The 20004-nt window shown below is 39.8% G+C and overlaps 1 protein-coding gene across 3 annotated transcripts in view; it reads right to left on the bottom strand.

Annotated features, from left to right (window-relative positions):
* The window catches only part of PACS1 (phosphofurin acidic cluster sorting protein 1), a 142780-nt gene that overhangs the window by 91161 nt on the left and 31615 nt on the right, over positions 1-20004 (bottom strand). For all 3 annotated transcript variants that reach the window (XM_072423063.1, XM_072423064.1, XM_072423065.1), the window contains exons 7-10: positions 13659-13739; positions 12836-12895; positions 12093-12247; positions 11896-11989 (exon numbers count right to left, since the gene is read on the bottom strand). In XM_072423063.1, the coding sequence (XP_072279164.1) occupies positions 11896-11989; positions 12093-12247; positions 12836-12895; positions 13659-13739 (390 nt within the window). The remainder of the gene's footprint in view (positions 1-11895; positions 11990-12092; positions 12248-12835; positions 12896-13658; positions 13740-20004) is intronic.

The raw sequence follows: 20004 nt of genomic DNA, 5'->3' as shown, positions 1-20004 counted from the left end.
AGCCAGAGAAGCAACAGCAAGCAGGAACACAGGAACATAACAATCAAAGGATCACAAAAGAAATCTGAAACACAGAGTCAAAGACTTTGCAGTCACTAAAAGCAAAATGGTCAGAGAAGGGCAGAGATCAATAAAAACAAAAGGTAAAGTAGCAGTGAGCTTGGAACTAGCTTAGCTTCTATCAATAAAGTCATGTGGCGTGATGCTACACCTTTAATAGCTGGCCCAATAATGCAGGCTGTCTGCTCATTGTATATTCAAATCTGAGGTAAGGAAATTATGATTTCTAAATTGAAAGGTTCCTCTACATTGCAAAAAACATTCAAATTTATCAAAAATACAATTTTGAGACTTCCGGTTCCGGCGCTTCATGGAGTAGAAGTGGAGTAGAAGCGTGGTGTAGAGGCTCCCGCTCACCCGTCCTTATTCTGGGTGTTTACAGCCTGCTTCACGTCCGTACACCTCGTTAACGGCACCCGCTTTGTACAGGGACTTTCCAGATGGAGAGATTCATGGAAAAGACGCCGCCGGATCATTTGCAGCAACCACACCAGAAGGAGAAGAAGCACGCCACAATTTCTAAGATGGCTGTGCCTCTTCCTCTGCAACATTAGAAGATCCTACCTGGACTGCGTGACCATGTGAGTCCTCCTGCACCCGATCACACACTGATTGCGGATGCAGTTACAGTCCTAATCAAACCTACCCTTCCAGAGGCCATAGTGACAGCAATAAATAAGGGGATACAATTCCTCAGACAGGACATACAGGAACATTTCCAACAAATACATCATGCTGAGGAAAGGATTTGATGATCTTCCACAGGCACAGGGCACTATAGCTAAGATGAGCAAGCAAATTCACAGCCTGTCAAAGAAAATTGATGACCTTGAAAATCATATTCGAAGACATAATTTACGCATTGTAGGGGTCCCAGAAAAGTTCTACCCAGGACAACTCTTGGAACTCTGCTCCAACACTATTCCAGCACAATTGGGTTTAAATAAAACATGCCCTGTGGAAAGGGCATTTCGTTTGGGCCAACAGAGGAAGAAAGGTGATAACCCGCGGCCCATCATTGTTCGCTACCGCAATTATCTGGATAATCCAGATAATTATCTAAAACTCCACAAATTTGGTAATAAAGCGGGGAAACTTTTAGCTAAACTTACCCGCCCGCCCAATACACGTACTTATATCCCAGCCTTGTACAATAGTTTGGGGACGCTAGAGACTGACCCTAAGGGTGTTAATAAAATCCTAGAATTACACTACAAGGAGCTTTATAGGGCTCAATCGTTAAAACCCAGGCCAGAAACAAAGTGGTTTGAAACAATACAGCTATCCACCTTAACAACCAAACAGCTAGAAGTCCTCAATGCAGACATATTAGAGTTGGAATAAACGGGGGCAATATTCTCTTTGACAATAGGTAAGGCCCCAGGTCCTGATGGATTGATGCCAGTGGTGCTTGTAAAAGGCAGGTCTGCGGTGACCAATATACGAGTCCTATTAGTCTTAGAATATGCCAAATGCCACCCTAATCCAGATTTAGCACTAGTAAGTATTGACGCTAAAAAGGCGTTCAATAATGTGCATATCAAGTGCTTGTTCAGGTGCTAAACAAAATAGGTATACGAGGCCCTTACTATACCGTACTAGCAGCCATGTACTCCAACCCCTAGGCCCGGATAAATTCTCCAGGTTTCCTGTGACACTCCATATCCTTGGGCCAAGGTACAAGGCAAAGCTGCCTGCTCTCGGCGCTCCAGTTCAACCTCGCTATTGAGCTGGTTTTAAAATACATAGAGACGGCAGCACCACTTCAAGGGGTACATATGCATGATATACAAATAAGAGCCACACTCTCTTCGGAGACGACGTAATATTATTTATTTCGATCCCAGCCAAGGATATTTCTGCTAACATTCAAAACTATTTCGCTATTTCGAAATATATGAACTCTGTTTGGGGAGGTGGCGGGCCTGAAGATAAACTTTTCAAAAAGGATAGCCAGTGAATACAAAACTCACCTTCTGTGGTAGTACAGGAACACCTTACTTATTTGGGCATGCGTATTGGCAAATCACCTACATCTCTGTACAAACTAAAATACTTACCACTGTTCCAAAAAATAATTAAGGAATTTCAATTATGGGAAAGACTCTTAATATCCTGGATGGGGAGGTGCCATCTTATTAAAATGGTATCTTTCCCGCGCCTCCTTTACCTATTGCAAACAATGCCGATTTTGCTGAGACATGGAGACATACAGGCTTTAATCAAAGCTTTTACACAATTTTTATGGTTGGGGGAAAAGGCCTAGGATATCCTTGGTAAAGTTATGTCTGCTGCTGGCGGAAGGGGGAGTGAACTTTCCTACGATCAGCCTCTATAATGTAGCCTGCACTGTGCACCATGTCATAGACTGGATAAGGAGTATTTCTTTTTACTCCAACACGCAATTGGAACAGGCTTTGGTACATCCCTGGCACCTAACTGCACTGCTCCACAATAAAATATCACAACTCCCCCATGATCTGAAACATAATGTTCTTGTCAGGGACACGATACTTACCTGGAGAGAACTCAGACGCAGATTGGAGCTGCCTTGGACTATTTTTAAGTACCTACCCATACGAAGTAATCCTCACTTCCGTCAAGGACAGGACTATCAGTTACCGGGTCCGGGCAAAAAAGGGTCTCAGAACAGTGGGTGATTTTTTTCTCTACTAACCCTCCGAGACCGGTAACACTGAGAACAATGGTACAGTACTATGCTCTCCCTCCACGGGTGGCACATCGGCTCTACTATCTACAATTCCTGAAGTTCTGTAAAGCACAAAAGGCAAACCCAGCCAGAGTAGCGGAACATGACAGGTTTGATAATCTGCTCTCCATAACACCTGTTAAAGGTAAAAATCTATATACTTATTCTTGCTATATACTGAATAGTTATCAAAAATCTGCTTACGCTTCAATTATAGAAATGGGCCTTGAGTTTTTAGAAAAGAGAAGAACATCATGGCCTTGGCTAATCATAGCCTGTGATTTATTAAGTAAGGCCGCAGGATAAATACGACGCCCAGATAGTGGTGGGAGCATGTTATCTTAAAGGAAACAGTTTGCAGCTGGGCAGTTTGTCATGTTATAGAGAGGAACAAAAGGCTAAAGGAAGCAATAAAACCGCAGTGCTGACATGTAATATTTGCTGATGTGTAACATTTCTATACAATACTATATGTTTTGTTCTGTATAAATATGAGAGCTTCTATGCTGAATGTCAGACTTCTCCTTCAGTTTGCCCTGAGCACATGTTAACTGATTGTGAGAATCTCCATGCATGAATAAAGAAACTTTGCTTCACTGAACACAAGAGACTCCTGATGCTTCGTGAATAAGGCTATTGCCTTCCACACACCGCCTTATATTTCCTCATTCTATCCCAAACTACAAATGGTGTACTCTAAACTACTTTCTGTCAATACTGCACAGGGTTGGCAAGAAAACTTCAATATACCAGACCTCAACGATAAAATTGTACAGGGGTATCTCACAGTGTGGCAATCTACTCCAAATGAAATATGGAAGGAGACACAATTTAAAATTCTGCATAGGGCTTATAAGGTATACTGCCCGCCTAGTGGGACCCAATCAGCCACGATGACTAGACAAAATGAATATTTACAATGTTCTTGCGATAAAATTACACTTAAACACTGTCTATGGGATTCAAATCTAAAACGTTATGGAAAGAGGTTTTATCTCCTATTAAAAGTGTAACCGACATTCAGTTAATGTTGGAACCGCTGTTGTGTGTGTTCTGGAATTGGGATGCGCAGACCTGCAATTTAAGAAAAGGTCTGAAAAAATTGGACATACCTCTGTTTGTTAGCCACACGTAGGGCCATTATGTTACAATGGATCAATACCGATCCGCCCAGGTTACCCATAGTCATGTCCTCCTTATGATTGTTATACCCTCAGGGAATTACAGGAGGCAGAAGACTCTGCAGACAATGAGGTAATAACATTTTTTGAAAAGTGGTATTCTTATATGGAATAAACTCTGGAAACACTGGAATTAGGCCAGAAACTACACCTCCACCACTACTCCTCATGGCATACCATAGCACCTTCCTATGAGTCCGTGCTACCCTTGTTTTGTATGGAATCCGTAAATGATCATATTTTCTGCCTTGGATGGGACGGTAACTATTGTGTAGAGATGATATTAGTTTTTATAAGGACACTATCTCGGATTATAAATGTTAACAATCCCCCCCCCCATACTCCTCCTTGTGAATTTTGGTTATGCCTAAGCCTATTAAGTTATGTTATGGAAAATTACTGAAAATGGAGTACACAGTCAGACACTATGGTTTTATACATGTTTTTATTACAACAATGGTTGGGTACATGCTTGTTATGTCATGGCATTGATTTTACACACTGTCTTTTGATGCAAAGTTTGTACAACGAATATCTAGATTTGTTATGCTCTATGCAATAAGGACTTGGAGCTTGACATTGCTCTTTTAACTATGTACAAAAACTCAAACTGTTTTTTTTTGTCTTTCTGTGGTTATAATAAAGTTAAAAAAAAAATACAATTTCCCCCTACCTTAAGTGTCCATAATACTGCACAACAACGCTCAGAATCTGCCTATCACGTACAGATTTTAGGTGATAGGCAAGCTATAGCTGTTCAAATGGTCGGTAACTGGGTAATGTATTTTTACATGGGAACATTATAACAGTTGCACCTACTACTATGCCTGCTGCGGCCTCAGCTGAATCACGTGCCCTGGTGGCATGCATGTTCCAGCAGCGGCTGGGCATATCTGGAAAAAGTCAGTGAGCTGTCGTCAGAAATAGGTAAAAACACGAAACCATCTAGTGCGAAACCATCTTATTGGATAGTACAGCTAGGCCTTAGTAGGTCTGTTTTGAGCTTAAGATGAGTAGGTACAGCTGTGTTAATAAACCAGACAATTTTTGCTACATTTACATTTGCAACCTAACCAAGAGGGTGAGATTTGCTTACATGTATTACTTTGGATGTGAAATTGGAGATCAAGATAAAAGCTGGGCACCTCGTATCTGCTGTCAGGTGTGTTATGTTGGCCTAACACAATGGTTGAATGGGAAAAGGAATAAAATGCCTTTTGCTGAGCCTATGGTTTGGCGTGAGTCACTCAGACTGCTACTTCTGTATGAGTAAAATTGCTGGGTTTTCGAAATCAAAAATCATCTATCCTGATTGTGAATCTGCTCTGAAGCCAGTGCCACATGATGCAGAGAAGATTTGTATTGCCGTAATGGCACCCTAATGGGAAGATAAAGTAAGCCAGGTAAGAGAAGGTTAAATGTATACATCAGTTTTTTGATACTTAGGTATCGATACAGAAAATCTTCATTTGCTTCTTTATTCTTCCATGGGGAAACCTTTATCTCTACTCCCTTACATGAATTTGGTGAGGATAAATTTATGAATGGGAATCTGGACACTTGGCAAGCTTAGTTTAAATACCCATCTACTAATACCTACTATCATTGGCATTGGGGCCCTAAAATTTTGGGGGATTTACTGCATTGTTAATGTGAGCATGTGGAAATTTTCCTATAGTGGGAGAAACTTGGAGACACTGATGATAGATTTACAGTGGTGTTTATATATATATTATACATTATGGTTATTAATATATGTATATTTGATTAATATCATATATATATACCAATTAAGTGTTTTAATTGTGAAGTGTAATGCACACAAAACTATCGTATGTTGAGAGTATTAAAATGCGGTATTGCTTGTATTACTGAGAAAAACATTGTCAGTACATAATGTCAATATATGATAATTGGCTGTAAGAATCTCTCTGTTTTTTAATGGGAGATTGAAAAAACTGCAATATTATTACTGGTCTGGCGGAGCTTTCCGTGAAACGTGTATCCTTTGCTGGTTGTTTGCTAAGTGATGGCTATGCTACTATTTGTTAATATTTTACAATTTGTATTGATTATGATAACAGTGATTTTATGATGTATAAAAAAGTTTTAAATAATATAAATTATTTGCAAGTATCTATTATCTATCCTGAAAAACTACCTATTTTGTATGGGTTTTTTCCTTCTGTCTGCTCATTGGTTCCAACACTGACACTTCAGGCAAACTCCAGCAGTGCAACAGCTCTGTGTCCAAGGAGACACTGTGTGGATCCTGGAAGTGGGGAGCAGGACATAAACTGTATTACTGAACATACCAGTTTAGGTACTGCTGTTACAGGTACAGGGAAGAGGGATACAAAGTGGTTCAGCATGCCCCCTTCAGGCATGGTGTGTATTTGCTAATGCTCACAATGGCCAGCAAACAAGGGGTCCCTGTTGTTACAGTAAATACACAGTCTGCTGCCTTTCGAAAGATGTCTAACCTGTCTGAGAAACCAAGTTATACAGGTTTCTCTTGAAGAGGAAAGATGAAGGGTGCAGGTGCTTCAAGGATGCAAAAAAAGACTTCTGCTGCTCAGATTTCATTTTAGACGAACCTAAAAGCAAAATATTCATATTTTGTGTCAAAGGGGTTTTTGAATCCCGGCTGCAGGAAGTTCACAACCAGCCAATGTATCTTTCATTGCAGAAAGTAGCTCTGAAAGTACACGTAATTTAAGCCCAGCTCTGCTGCAACAGTACAGAACCGATCTGTGTATCAAACTGCATAAGAGCTACTTGAAGAAGCCATAGAAAAGCACTGGCTGCAAAGGAGATGTGAGCCAGCTGAAAGATTCTTCTAAAGAGAACCAAAAAGAGTTTGATATTACTGGTCACTGAGTCCTGCTTTGTGGAACAATAATGGCCAAAACAAGGCCTTTCTGGAAGAAGGCGAGACAATATAGGCCACTTTAGCATGATCTGAGGATTTTCTGTGGCTAAAGTTTACCATTTTTCTGACCGTGATTGACAAAGCCAAAGCAGGTTTTTGGATTCATAGATATTTTAGGCTTGTACAATTGCTGTAGTGTCTGGCAAGGGTTTTAATGATCGACAAAGAATTCAAAATCAATTACTCCACAATAGTGAGAAAAACTACTTATGGCATGGATTTCCAATGACTGCTAATTTGTCAAGGACTGGCCTGTTCTGCAAACTTTGCTCTAGAGCCAAATGTTCGTAAAAATAACCCCAAAATTTAATTGTGAAACATGCAGGAAACTCTTGCAACAGTTACTCTCAAAGTTATTGCATCTACAATAACACCAATTTATCTTGTATTTAAAAAAAAAAAAGTTTACTGTACAAAACACTTTACAAGACTAGTTTGCTGTTGAACATATAGCCAAACACCAGGCCTTCAGTAACAATGAGGGGTGGACTGGTACATTTAGGATTTAATTATTTAACTTTGTGTGCTAAATATATAGTAACTACACTGACATCCTTTCATCCTCGGAAGGATTTCCAGCTTCCAAAGCAAAAACTTCTACCAACACTTTTAATATCACCATGCCTTGGGAGCACATAATCACCTTTACGTTATTCGCTTACAAAAAGGTACTCTTCTTTACACTGTAGTGCTAACTAAAAACTAAAAGTACCCAATTATAAAACTATCCACATACAATTGTAACTATCTACGTCACAATAATGGTAGGTCAATGAACATGCTCTACACTTACTTGTAAGATTGGATGGGAAGATTTTGGCACTCTTAGGATAGAACAGTGGAAAACAGAGTGAATACAAACACCCAATGTATAGCTCTCATGGACCCAAAAACAAACTCAAAATTTTATTCTACATAGAGCATATCTAGAAAAAAAACATTTTACATGTGAAAGTTGTGACATACCAGATTGGCCAAAATGTAAACAAGGCCTAGCAAACCTAGTTCACATATACTGAAAATTTTATTTAATTGTCAGAATTGTCTGACAGAACAATGGATTATTTAAAAGGTAAACACTTTTTTACAGTAGAAAAAGACTGTCAACATTTACTGAGGGAAAACGCTTATACTGTTAAAGGACGACCATACGTTATTTTGTTTACTGCATTATACCTGACATAGGGTATTGAGAATGTAACATTGTACTTTAGAAACATGTATACTGAAAAATATCACGTCAGAGCAAACAATTTGTTCATTACATGTACACTTAAAAGTTTACTTGTTACTATATAAAGTACCGTGTTTCCCCGATGATAAGGCAGGGCCATCAAATAAGACAGCCCCCCCTTTTTAGGTAAAAATGAAAAATAAGTCCCCCCCAACTGTGTACTGTAGTCTTCTTCATGGGTAAATAAGGCATCCCCCTGAAAATAAGCCCTAGAGCATATTTTGGCCTTCAAAAAAAAATAAGACAGTGTCTTATCATCGGGGAAACAGGGTAACAAAGCACGTTAGAGACGCCTATGTTCAAAATTTTTTTTTTAAATGGGAAACAGTGGGGAGGGATTGAGCCAATGACAAAACTATGTTTTGTGGGGGAGTATAGGCAGCGTTGTGCTTGCATAGTTACATAGTAGGTTAGGTTGAAAAAAGACATAAGTCCATTAAGTTCAACCACTAGGAAAATAAACATTCCGAGGTATAAAACCCTATAAGACATAGTTGGTCCAGAGGAAGGCAAAAAAAAACCCTGGTACAATTTGCTTCAACAGAGGGAAAAAAATTCCTTTCTGAATCCAAAAGGCAATCAGATGTTCAATGGATCAACAGTCTCTGTTATATTTACTTTAAATCCTTAATACCCAGTTATATTCTGTGCTTCTAGAAAAGCATCCAGCTTTTTCTTAAAGCAATCTATAGTAGTTGCTTAAACTACTTCCTGAGGGAGCTGATTCCGCATTTTCACAGACCTTACAGTGAAGAATCCCTTCCTTATCCGGAGCATAAACTTCTTTTCCTCCAGGTGCGAAGAGTGCCCTCTTGTTCTTTGTAATGATCTCAAAGTGAATAATTGGAAGAGAGTTCTCTATATGAACCATATATATATTTATACATGGTGATCATATCCCCCCTTAAACAAGATTTTGTTCAGCCAATAACAATAACAATAATAGGCCATTCAAAATATGAATGACTAATTACAACTCTCTGGATGCTGTCTTTAAGCCAGTTCTCTATCCATTTACAGATTGATTTTTCTAAACTTATTGACCCTAACTTGCATATTAACCGTCTGTGGTGTATGGTGTCAAATGCTTTAGCAAAGTTCCAATACATTATATCAACTGCTATTCCACTGTCTACCTGTTTACTTACTTTCTTAAAAAGAGAGTAAATTTGTTTGACAACTTCAGTCTTTCTTGAAGCCATACTGACTATCACTTATCAAATATCAAATATTTTCTAACAGAAACTCCTCTATGTGGTTCTTTAGGACCTTTCCAACTATGGACGTAAAAACTAACCGTTTGAGCTCAGGTCTTTGAGGACACGTGGATGTCATCCATCGGGTCCTGGTGCTTTGTCAACCTTAATTTTGCCCAACTGTTTCTCAATCATATCAATTTTGAGCCAATGTGACTCATTTAAGGCAGTTACATTGCTATTATGAATCTGGACTTGAGCTCTGCCATTTCACTTTGTGTACACAGAGCTAAAAAAAAAAAAAAAAAAAAAAAAAAAGTTTACTGTACAAAACACTTTACAAGACTAGTTTGCTGTTGAACATATAGCCAAACACCAGGCCTTCAGTAACAATGAGGGGTGGACTGGTACATTTAGGATTTAATTATTTAACTTTGTGTGCTAAATATATAGTAACTACACTGACATCCTTTCATCCTCGGAAGGATTTCCAGCTTCCAAAGCAAAAACTTCTACCAACACTTTTAATATCACCATGCCTTGGGAGCACATAATCACCTTTACGTTATTCGCTTACAAAAAGGTACTCTTCTTTACACTGTAGTGCTAACTAAAAACTAAAAGTACCCAATTATAAAACTATCCACATACAATTGTAACTATCTACGTCACAATAATGGTAGGTCAATGAACATGCTCTACACTTACTTGTAAGATTGGATGGGAAGATTTTGGCACTCTTAGGATAGAACAGTGGAAAACAGAGTGAATACAAACACCCAATGTATAGCTCTCATGGACCCAAAAACAAACTCAAAATTTTATTCTACATAGAGCATATCTAGAAAAAAAACATTTTACATGTGAAAGTTGTGACATACCAGATTGGCCAAAATGTAAACAAGGCCTAGCAAACCTAGTTCACATATACTGAAAATTTTATTTAATTGTCAGAATTGTCTGACAGAACAATGGATTATTTAAAAGGTAAACACTTTTTTACAGTAGAAAAAGACTGTCAACATTTACTGAGGGAAAACGCTTATACTGTTAAAGGACGACCATACGTTATTTTGTTTACTGCATTATACCTGACATAGGGTATTGAGAATGTAACATTGTACTTTAGAAACATGTATACTGAAAAATATCACGTCAGAGCAAACAATTTGTTCATTACATGTACACTTAAAAGTTTACTTGTTACTATATAAAGTACCGTGTTTCCCCGATGATAAGGCAGGGCCATCAAATAAGACAGCCCCCCCTTTTTAGGTAAAAATGAAAAATAAGTCCCCCCCGGGGGGGGGGGGGGGTTGCCTTACTGTCCTTTGCAATCTGTCTTTTATTTTGAAGGCTTGCACTTTTTATCTTTTTACATCTATTGTTATATTCTTTATAGTTTTCAAACGATGAAGGTGATCCTTCATTTTTATATTTTTGGAGTGCCCTTTTTTTGTTCCTCATGGCTTTTTTAACATCAGCTGTGAGCCACAAAGGTTTTAATTTTAGCCTCTTAAACTTATTACCCATTGGAATAAATTTTTCAGTGTGCTTTTGTAGAACAGACTTGAAACATTCCCATTTCTGTTCTGTGTTCTTTGAGGACAATATTGTCTCCCAGTCTAAGTCACAGCGAGCCCCCTTAATACTGGAAAATTTGCTCTATTAAAATTAAATGTTTTTATCTTTCCTGTTTTTGCTTCCTGTTTACAGCTTACAATAAATGAAATTATATATTATAGTAACGGCTACCCAGATACTCTTTTATATGCACATTTGTTTTAAGCTCAGCATTGTTAGAAAAAACTAGGTCCAGCAGAGTATTATTGCTAGTTGGGGCTTCTATAAACTGTACCATAAAATTATCTTTATTAAATTCACACAAATTTTATAGTGATTGTACTATAAAATTATTTTAAAAAATCACATTCCAGGATTGAAATTGTGACTGTGGCACAACCTAATATGTCTTTTCAACATCCCAACCACTGACCTGCACTTTGCACCACAACACAGAAAATTAATTTTTCTTTGATTATGCTTACCCAAAGAATGGTGCTTCTTGTTTAATACCCTGAATATAAGACATGTAACTACCTGTTGTTCATAATGTTTTTGTTCTCTTTTTTTTGTGTATTATCAAGTATACAGTTTTTTATAGCTCATATTGTAACCACAAAAAAAAGATTTTAAAAAAAGCACACACTAAAAATCAACAAAAATTTTTTACCAAATAAACGTCAGACACTTGTGGACAGATTTGCAAAACACCAACAAAATGTATATTCTGGCAAATGGGAGCAATACAAGCTTCTTAGGCCAAAGTATGACCTAATTTGTTGAATAACTGAAAATGCACATTTTCTTTGTGTTTTAATTCAAGTATAACATCTCTTTCTGTAGGAACAGATTGAATAGATATCCAATGTTTGTCTGTTCAAATATGTTGAAAAAGCTGACATTTTTCATGGGATGTACCTACATTTATATCTATACATATCTATACATAGGGAAGCTCTACTTGGATTGTACATATAAATTAATTTACTCATTCATATTCTCTGGTTGCTAATACTCACAGGACTGTTGATGTCTCTTCCTTGGCTTCCTTTGCTGTTTAGGCTGCCGATTTCAGTTTGGGAACTGGACTGGGAAACCCCCTCAAAAAATGGTCTACATGATTGAACATAAACAATACATAAACGTTACCTGCCCAAAATCAGTACAAATCAATAAAAAAGAGAGGAAGCACAAAGTGTAAAAGTGTAAACTGTACCTAAGTTTTGGTTTGGGGGTGCTTAGGACACTTTCACTTTCTTCTAACTCTGGGCAACTGTCACTTGGGTTAAACATCTCCAGGCTGTCATATAAATCATCAAGATCTTCTTCTCTAATCTCATCACGAGATACATGATCCAAGCCAAATCCCACCTAGAAAACATATATTACATAAAAAAGCAAACATTTGCATAACAAAGCTGCCTACCTTTCCCATCACAAAGCTCTCTAATAATGTATGTGCAAGGACAACACTTGCAAAGATAAGACATATTTGACGACAACAAATGTTAAATAATGCTAGGTTTATGGCAATAATGGCAAAGATATTTAATTTTGTTTATCTCCAGCTAAGGCTACAATACACACATGCAATGGTTCTCGTCTGATAATCAGCTCAGGGCTGATATCAGTCGAGAATCTTGCGTGTGTGCAGTGCTTGTCATCCATTGTCATCCACTGTCCGAACGACTGTCCTGGCGGATCCGCGAATGATGGACAGCGGGGTGCCACTCTCCCGTTCTTCCCCTCCCCTCTCCATAGAAAAGAAAAGTGCTGTATGTACAGCACTCGTTCATGCATCATGCAGTTGTTTGTCATTAGAAAGGATTGTGTACTTAGCCTCTAAGTCTCTATTACTAGATTTATAACAACATGTAAAAAATGTGTTCATTACACGTAAAAATAATTATCCAAAACGATACACCCACCAACACTTCATTAAAATGCATTCATCTTTACCTCCTCTGAAACCTTGAACCTGTTCAAGAGTGATTTAAGCTTCTGTTTTATGTTGGGTTGCTGTAATAGAAAAAAAAAAAAGGATTTGAGAAGTTGTTATGTTCCACCATCACTCGGAAGCACATGGAGACATTTAAACCAAACATGCTAGACATATGACACCGGTGATCTTTGTACAGTGCTGTGGTATATGTCAGGGGTAAAAAAAGGGTTATATAATAGTGTGTGACTGGGGGGACATTAAATTATATTATAATATATATAAAATTAGATGCATGTATGTACAGTATATGAGTGTATGTTCCACCATTACTCGAAAACGCATTGAGACATTCAAACCAACTTTGCTATACATATGACTGAGGCTCATGTGAGTGCACTGCTGATCTTTGTACAGCGCTGTGGTATTTGTCAGAGGTATATTTGCATGTATGTATGTGTGTATGTATTGCTCAGTGACAGTGTGCCTTTTGCTTACGTTTTTTGGACAAATTTCTGGCCTGTAGCTTTATTTTTATACATTTTTCTGTATAATATAGGATTGCAATAAATAAATACCCAGGCAACGCCGGATAATCAGCTAGTACACACACACACTTATCAGGACAAAATACATTTTATTATCATTTATCTAAAGTATCTCTATATTTTTAAACTAAAACCAATCAAATGATTAACGAACTATAAGTTGTCTTTATAACAAAGAATATTAGGTTTTTTCATTTCAAATTTTTGAAAGATAAATAGATAATAAATTAAGTTCAGTACACTATGTAAAGTAGGAAAACCGTTTGGAACAGGTAAAAAAAAAAAAAAAACTCACTCTCGATATGGCCGATGAGGCTTGAATTTTTCTGCGTGATTTCTTCACCTTACGGACATCATCATCTTCATAAAAAAAGTCCTGAGACACAACAAAATCATGTGTCACAAAAATACAACAATGTTGGCTAAAGAATAAGTTAGCTCTCAGAGTCGATTAACTAGTTAGGTAATTGTGATAATGTGAATCCTAACTCTGATTGTAGTGTCCTAAACCTTGGCAAATGTAAGCACATGCCTATATACCTAAATATAAAGTGAGGTGCTTTTTTTTACCTGAGAATACAGGAAACCTGCTTTGAGGGGAGTATCAACCTGAGGCACAAAATGCATCCATTATGGTTAACATTGAAAAAAGTAAACAAGGGGGCGTGGCCGGATGATGGCGGTGTAGGACGCGCGCCGCTTAGCTCCGTGACCTGCGAGGGGGAAACAGCCGGATACAGCAGCACATTCGTGCATTACACCAGCACACATGGGACCTAAACTTAAGGGGAGTCAGAAGGGGCGTCCCGGAGGCGAGACGCCCGTCTCTGGAAGACTGCCCAGGCTTTTTGCGGCCGGGAACCGGGCCGCAGGCGAACAGGCCGCAAAGCCGGGTCATACACCCGCCCGCCATGCAGCATCTCCATCACCAATGGATGACCAGGATGCATTAGACCAGGCTTCACCTATCAAGCAGGTATCTGGGTCCCCCATATTTTTTTTACACACAGCCCCAGTACAATATCTGACATAGTAGATTCCTCTAATCCTGCATGCAGCCAGGGGATGAGGATACTGAATGGGATTGGAAGGCCCATCTGAGAGCACTACCAGCTAGGGCCAATTTGAATCTTAGTATTGGGAGGCTAGAAGCCAGCTGCAAATGTGAGTTCCTCCATATACAGCAGACATTACAACAGATTACTAGTACCACTAATGTACTTCATGATAAGTGTACGTAACTTTCTTCTCAAGTGACCTCCCATGCTGCTATTCTTGAGCGTCAGGCGGCCCAAATTAACATGCTCTATTTACTTCAGGATGACATGGAGAACCGTAATAGGCGTAATAATATCCGCATCCGAGGGCTACCGGAATCCGTACCAAACTCAGAGTTGTATACAGCTCCCTATACTATATTTGCAAATTTATTGGCACTCCCGCCAGATGTCGATATTGAAATGGATAGGGTGCACAGGACACTGGGCCCTCGCAGCCGCGACCCCCAACGTCCAAGGGATGTAATCTGTCGTGTTCACTTTTATAGAACTAAAGAGGACATCATGAAAAAAGCGAGAGTCGCTAAGACCATTGAATACGCTGGGGCCCAAATACAATTATTGCCCGACCTGTCCAAACATACACTAGATCTCCGGAGAGCTGTTGGTCCTCTACTGTCTGTACTTCGCGATCACAATATCCCGTACCGTTGGGGCTACCCCTTCCACCTTATTGTCAGATATGGGGGTAAAAATCATTTTCTCAGAGATCCCTCAGATTTACCACAACTACTGAAAGATCTTCAGCTCCCTGATGTTCGGCTATCAGATTGGTCAAGTATACCGTTAGCTCTCTCCTTAGGGAGCTCTACTCCAGTGCATATGTCCTCACATCCCCAGATTGGTTCTTCTGGACGACAACGAGGCCCTGATCGTGACCTAGACCTACCTACGGCGGCAACACCTACTCACCGTTGAATTCCTACCTGTGTCTCAGGCACCCAGAATCTGACCCCTAGATCTACTTTTTCCCCTTTTTTTAATGCTTCCAGGATCTATTGAACTGTCCTCTGCAATGGAAAGAATTGAAAATTGGATACCATACTGGACCATCATCTGTGCTCGGTTGTGGACTGGTTTGTAGAAAAGTTTATTTCTCACTGCTAGTTACTGTGGGCAGTATTTGTGTTTTCTATCCTGTTGCATAAGGGGCATGACCCAAGACCCCACAGGGACTGTTGTGTTATGTTTTGATAAATATTTTTTCTAGCAACTCTTATGGTCAGGTTTATTTTACCACCTGAGATCTATGATGTGACCAGTCTGGATCAGATAATTCTGTGGGGGTCGGAGGGTGGGTGTCTAACGGAGCACTGTATTTGATGCTTAAACATGATGTTTTTGTGATATATGCTCCAGTGTTGATTGAATGTTTTGGTCTAACTACCTTATGTTGTTATAATATATTTTGTAAGGTCTACAATAATACTGGCTTTTCCCGCAAGTAGATACGACTACAAAATTTATACCTCCTCCCTCCGCCTATTTTCTGCCACTTTACCTCACATAGGTGTCCCGCCAGTTTAGGCGGCGAATAAGGTTGAACCTTACCTTAGTTATTCCCCTTTGACGACTGGGAACTAGCCCCACCCGGCCGACTATAACCCGCACCACCCCTTACCTGATACCCCTTGTCCTAGTTTTTGATACCTGCCTGGCCTACTCTACCTTTCCCGCTGCTTGACCCCTTTTGTGGGTGGTCTTTTTTGTGACACCAAAGCTATGACTACTCAGTCACGTACCTTGCAAGGGTTGACGAATCGCACCCTTAATGTTAGAGGCCTTAATAGTCCGATTAAACGTTCCCAACTCCTATATGGTCAACACAAAGCCAAAGCCCATATCCTGTTGTTTCAGGAAACGCATTTTCACTCTTCAAAGATACCCCTCGTTCGCAACCGATACTACCCTACTTGGATACATAGTTCCAACCCTGAAGGCAAAACGAAAGGGGTATCCATAGCCTTTCATAAATCACTTCCTGTTAGAATATTGGACACATGTTTGGACCCACTGGGCCGATATATTTTTGCTAAATTATCCTTATGGGATAAGAAATTCACTGTTGCATCTATTTATTCCCCTAATCAGCAACCAACGGTGGCAGCCGCCCAATACCTGACTAAACTGCAAGCTTTTGCGGAAGGCGCACTGATAATTGGGGGTGACCTAAATTTTCTGATAGACCCCAGGATAGACACATCATTAGGCCACTCCTCCATATCTTATTCTAAACTGAATGCGTTCAAGACCAAGCTATATGACCTCCAACTTGTTGATGTATGGCGGACTCTGCATCCAAGTGATAAAGATTATACATTTTACTCTAACCCCCATAATACATACTCACGTATTGACTATGTCCTGGCGAGCCATAAAATTTTGGACTGGCAACCTGTAGTGTCTATCGATAGTTGCCCATGGTCCGATCAAGCCTCGGTTACGCTTACCCTCCCAGACTCCCTCTCTGGGGCCCCAGGAGTGGACCTGGAAATGCAACGACTCTTTGTTTAAGGATCAGGTTTGTGCGGGCGCAATATTGGATACTATCAAATATTTTTTAAAAGACCATGAGCTAGATGACACTTCCCTCCCTTTTCGATGGGAGGCACTCAAGGCAGTTATACGTGGAGTGCTGATACAGCAGGGGGCGAGACTTAAGAAGATTAGATCCCAGGACATAGCCAATACGGTCGACAAAATACGACGGTTAGAAAAACTACATAAAAACAATATGACCTCAGATGTGTTTACTGAACTGACCTCCGCCAGGAGACATCTCTTACAACTGTATGACTTAGCTCATCAAAAGTATAGAGACAAATACCGAAAATCTTACTATCAATATGGGGAAAAATGTGGCTGCATGCTGGCGAGAGGGCTGCATCCGAGGCCTGCAGTTACTTATGTTCCCCTTGTCCGAAACGCTAAGGGTGATGTTACTGCTATACCCCAAGAGATACTGAAGACGTTCCAACAATACTATTCTGACTTGTATAACATCCAAAACACGACGAACACAACCATCTCCCTTTGGGATTATATACCTTCTACAGCCTTACCAGAATTAGATCCAGAAGTGTTTACTAGCTTAGAATCAGCTTTCACGGAGGAGGAAGTAGCATTGGTAATTAGAAATACTCCTGCGGGCAAAAGCCCGGGCCCGGATGGGTTCACCCCCAAATTTTACAAACTACATGAAGAAGCGCTTGTTCCGTTCATGACAAGGGTTTTTTCTTCAATAACGGATGACACTTCCTTCCCCGCCCAAAGCCTCGAGGCCCATATTACAGTCATTCCTAAACCTGGCAAAGACCACACGCTATGTTCGAACTATAGGCCAATCTCACTAATTAATGTGGACGCAAAACTTTTTTCTAAACCGATAGCAAACCGATTATCCCAGTATTTGCCAGATTTGATTCACACCGACCAGGTTGGTTTTGTCAGCGGGAGGGAAGCTAGAGATAACACGATCAAGACTATGCTGGTCACTCACGCCGCTAAAATGTCAAAGACCCCTATGTGTTTGTTATCAGTGGATGCGGAAAAGGCATTTGATAGGGTTAACTGGGCTTTTATGTATCAGGCACTGAGTCAGATAGGATTAGGACCTCTTATGATAGCCAGGATAGCCGCACTTTACTCGGCACCCAGGGCACGTGTGAGGGTTAATGGCTGCTTATCGGCTACCTTCCCTATTTTCAATGGCACTAGGCAGGGATGCCCGCTCTCCCCTCTTCTGTACGCTATTGTTATGGAGCATTTGGTGGTGGCACTACGGCGCAATTCTAATATTCAGGGCATTCAAATTGGGAATCACCATTGCAAACTGTCACTATTTGCCGATGACCTGCTTATGTACATCTCATCTCCCCAAAGGTCTATTCCAGCCATTATTGAGGAGTTTGAGATATTCGGAAAAATAAGCAATTTTAAAGTGAACTTTAGTAAATCCGAAATACTTAACATCTCACTCCAACCAGATCAGATACAATATATCAAAGAACACACCTCCTTTAGGCAATGTAATGATAAGATTACATATTTAGGGATCTCCATACCATCTGATCCTGCTAAGCTGTTTCATTATAACTATGAACCTATTCTGAGTAAATTAAAGATGGACCTAGGAAGATATAATTTATTGCCTCTTTCTTGGTTTGCAAGAATTAACACCCTAAAAATGGATATATTACCCCGATTGTTGTATATCTTCCAAACAGTCCCAATTTACTTACCGCCCTATTATCTTGGTAAAATCCAGCAAATATGCAGAGACTTTATATGGCACTCAAAAAGACCCAGAATAGCGCTACGATATCTTACTAGACCTAAAGACCTGGGTGGAGCAGGGGTCCCCAATTTCGGATTATACTACAAAGCCACCATATTATCACGAATAGTTGACTGGTTTCACAACAGAGATAGAAAAAGCTGGGTCCTCTTTGAGAACTTTTTATCCCCTATCGATCTCCGTTCCATACTGTGGGCGGATAGGTCGACATTACAGGTGCAACAGTCACTCCCCATTGTTACCTCAGATTTACTGAAACTCTGGGATGGTCTTCTTAGAGTTGACCAGCTGTCCACTAAGATAGGGCCTATGACCCCTCTATTTGACAACCCTGCGTTCCCCCCGGCACTGAAAATCAATACATTTTTATCTTGGACGGCCCAAGACAATAGGCAAATATGTAGTATACTGCAAGACGGGAGATTACCCCCCTTTTTCGTCTTTAGACACTGGGCTGCAGAGGAAACCGAATGTGTGGATGTCATATAATCAGCTGTCATCTTTTATATCTCCCTTTCTCAACACCTACACTATTCACAGGAATCGTACAGCATTTGAACTCTTATTGAGTACTCCAAATAGGCCTGACCACGTCATCTCCCAGATTTATATCATGCTAGTTAAAATCTCAACCGACAAAATCCCCACATATACGAAATATTGGGAAGCAGAATTGGGATCCCCCATTTCTCCTCTGGACTGGGCAAAGGTTTTTATATTGACCCATCAAATGGCACTCCAGTGTAAGGCCCAAGAAACCAACTATAAGATCTTAGCCAGATGGTATATTTGCCCGACAGATACACATCGGATATTCCCTTCCACCTCTGATAGATGTTGGCGATGCCATATTCACCGGGGCACTATGCTACATATCTGGTGGGAATGTCCAGAGATTCATAGACTATGGGACCAGATCACCGATATATATAATAAAGTGACTGATTCGGAAATAATAATGTCACCTAAAATGGCCCTACTATCTATTTTTCCTGGCTCTATAAAAGCTTGTAAGCGGGATGTACTTAGGCACTTTCTAACCACAGCTAGGTCAATTATCCCTAGAAAATGGAAACAAGCCACAACCCCTTCTATGAGGGAATGGCTCGCAGAATTGGAGCGGATACAACGTATGGAATTATTGGTTGCGGAAGATGAGAATAAGATGGAGCAATACAAATTGACATGGTCCACTTGGGACTGGTTCAAAGAATCTCCCCAATTTAAATCCCTATGGCTATAAATATATAGACGGCCTAGGATACCAAAGAGCTTGAATATGATTT

Source organism: Pyxicephalus adspersus, chromosome 9 (genome assembly GCF_032062135.1).
Source record: "Pyxicephalus adspersus chromosome 9, UCB_Pads_2.0, whole genome shotgun sequence".
Lineage (NCBI taxonomy): Eukaryota > Metazoa > Chordata > Amphibia > Anura > Pyxicephalidae > Pyxicephalus > Pyxicephalus adspersus.
The sequence above is the reverse complement of the archived record's forward strand: the minus strand, read 5'-3'. Positions and strand labels throughout refer to the sequence as shown.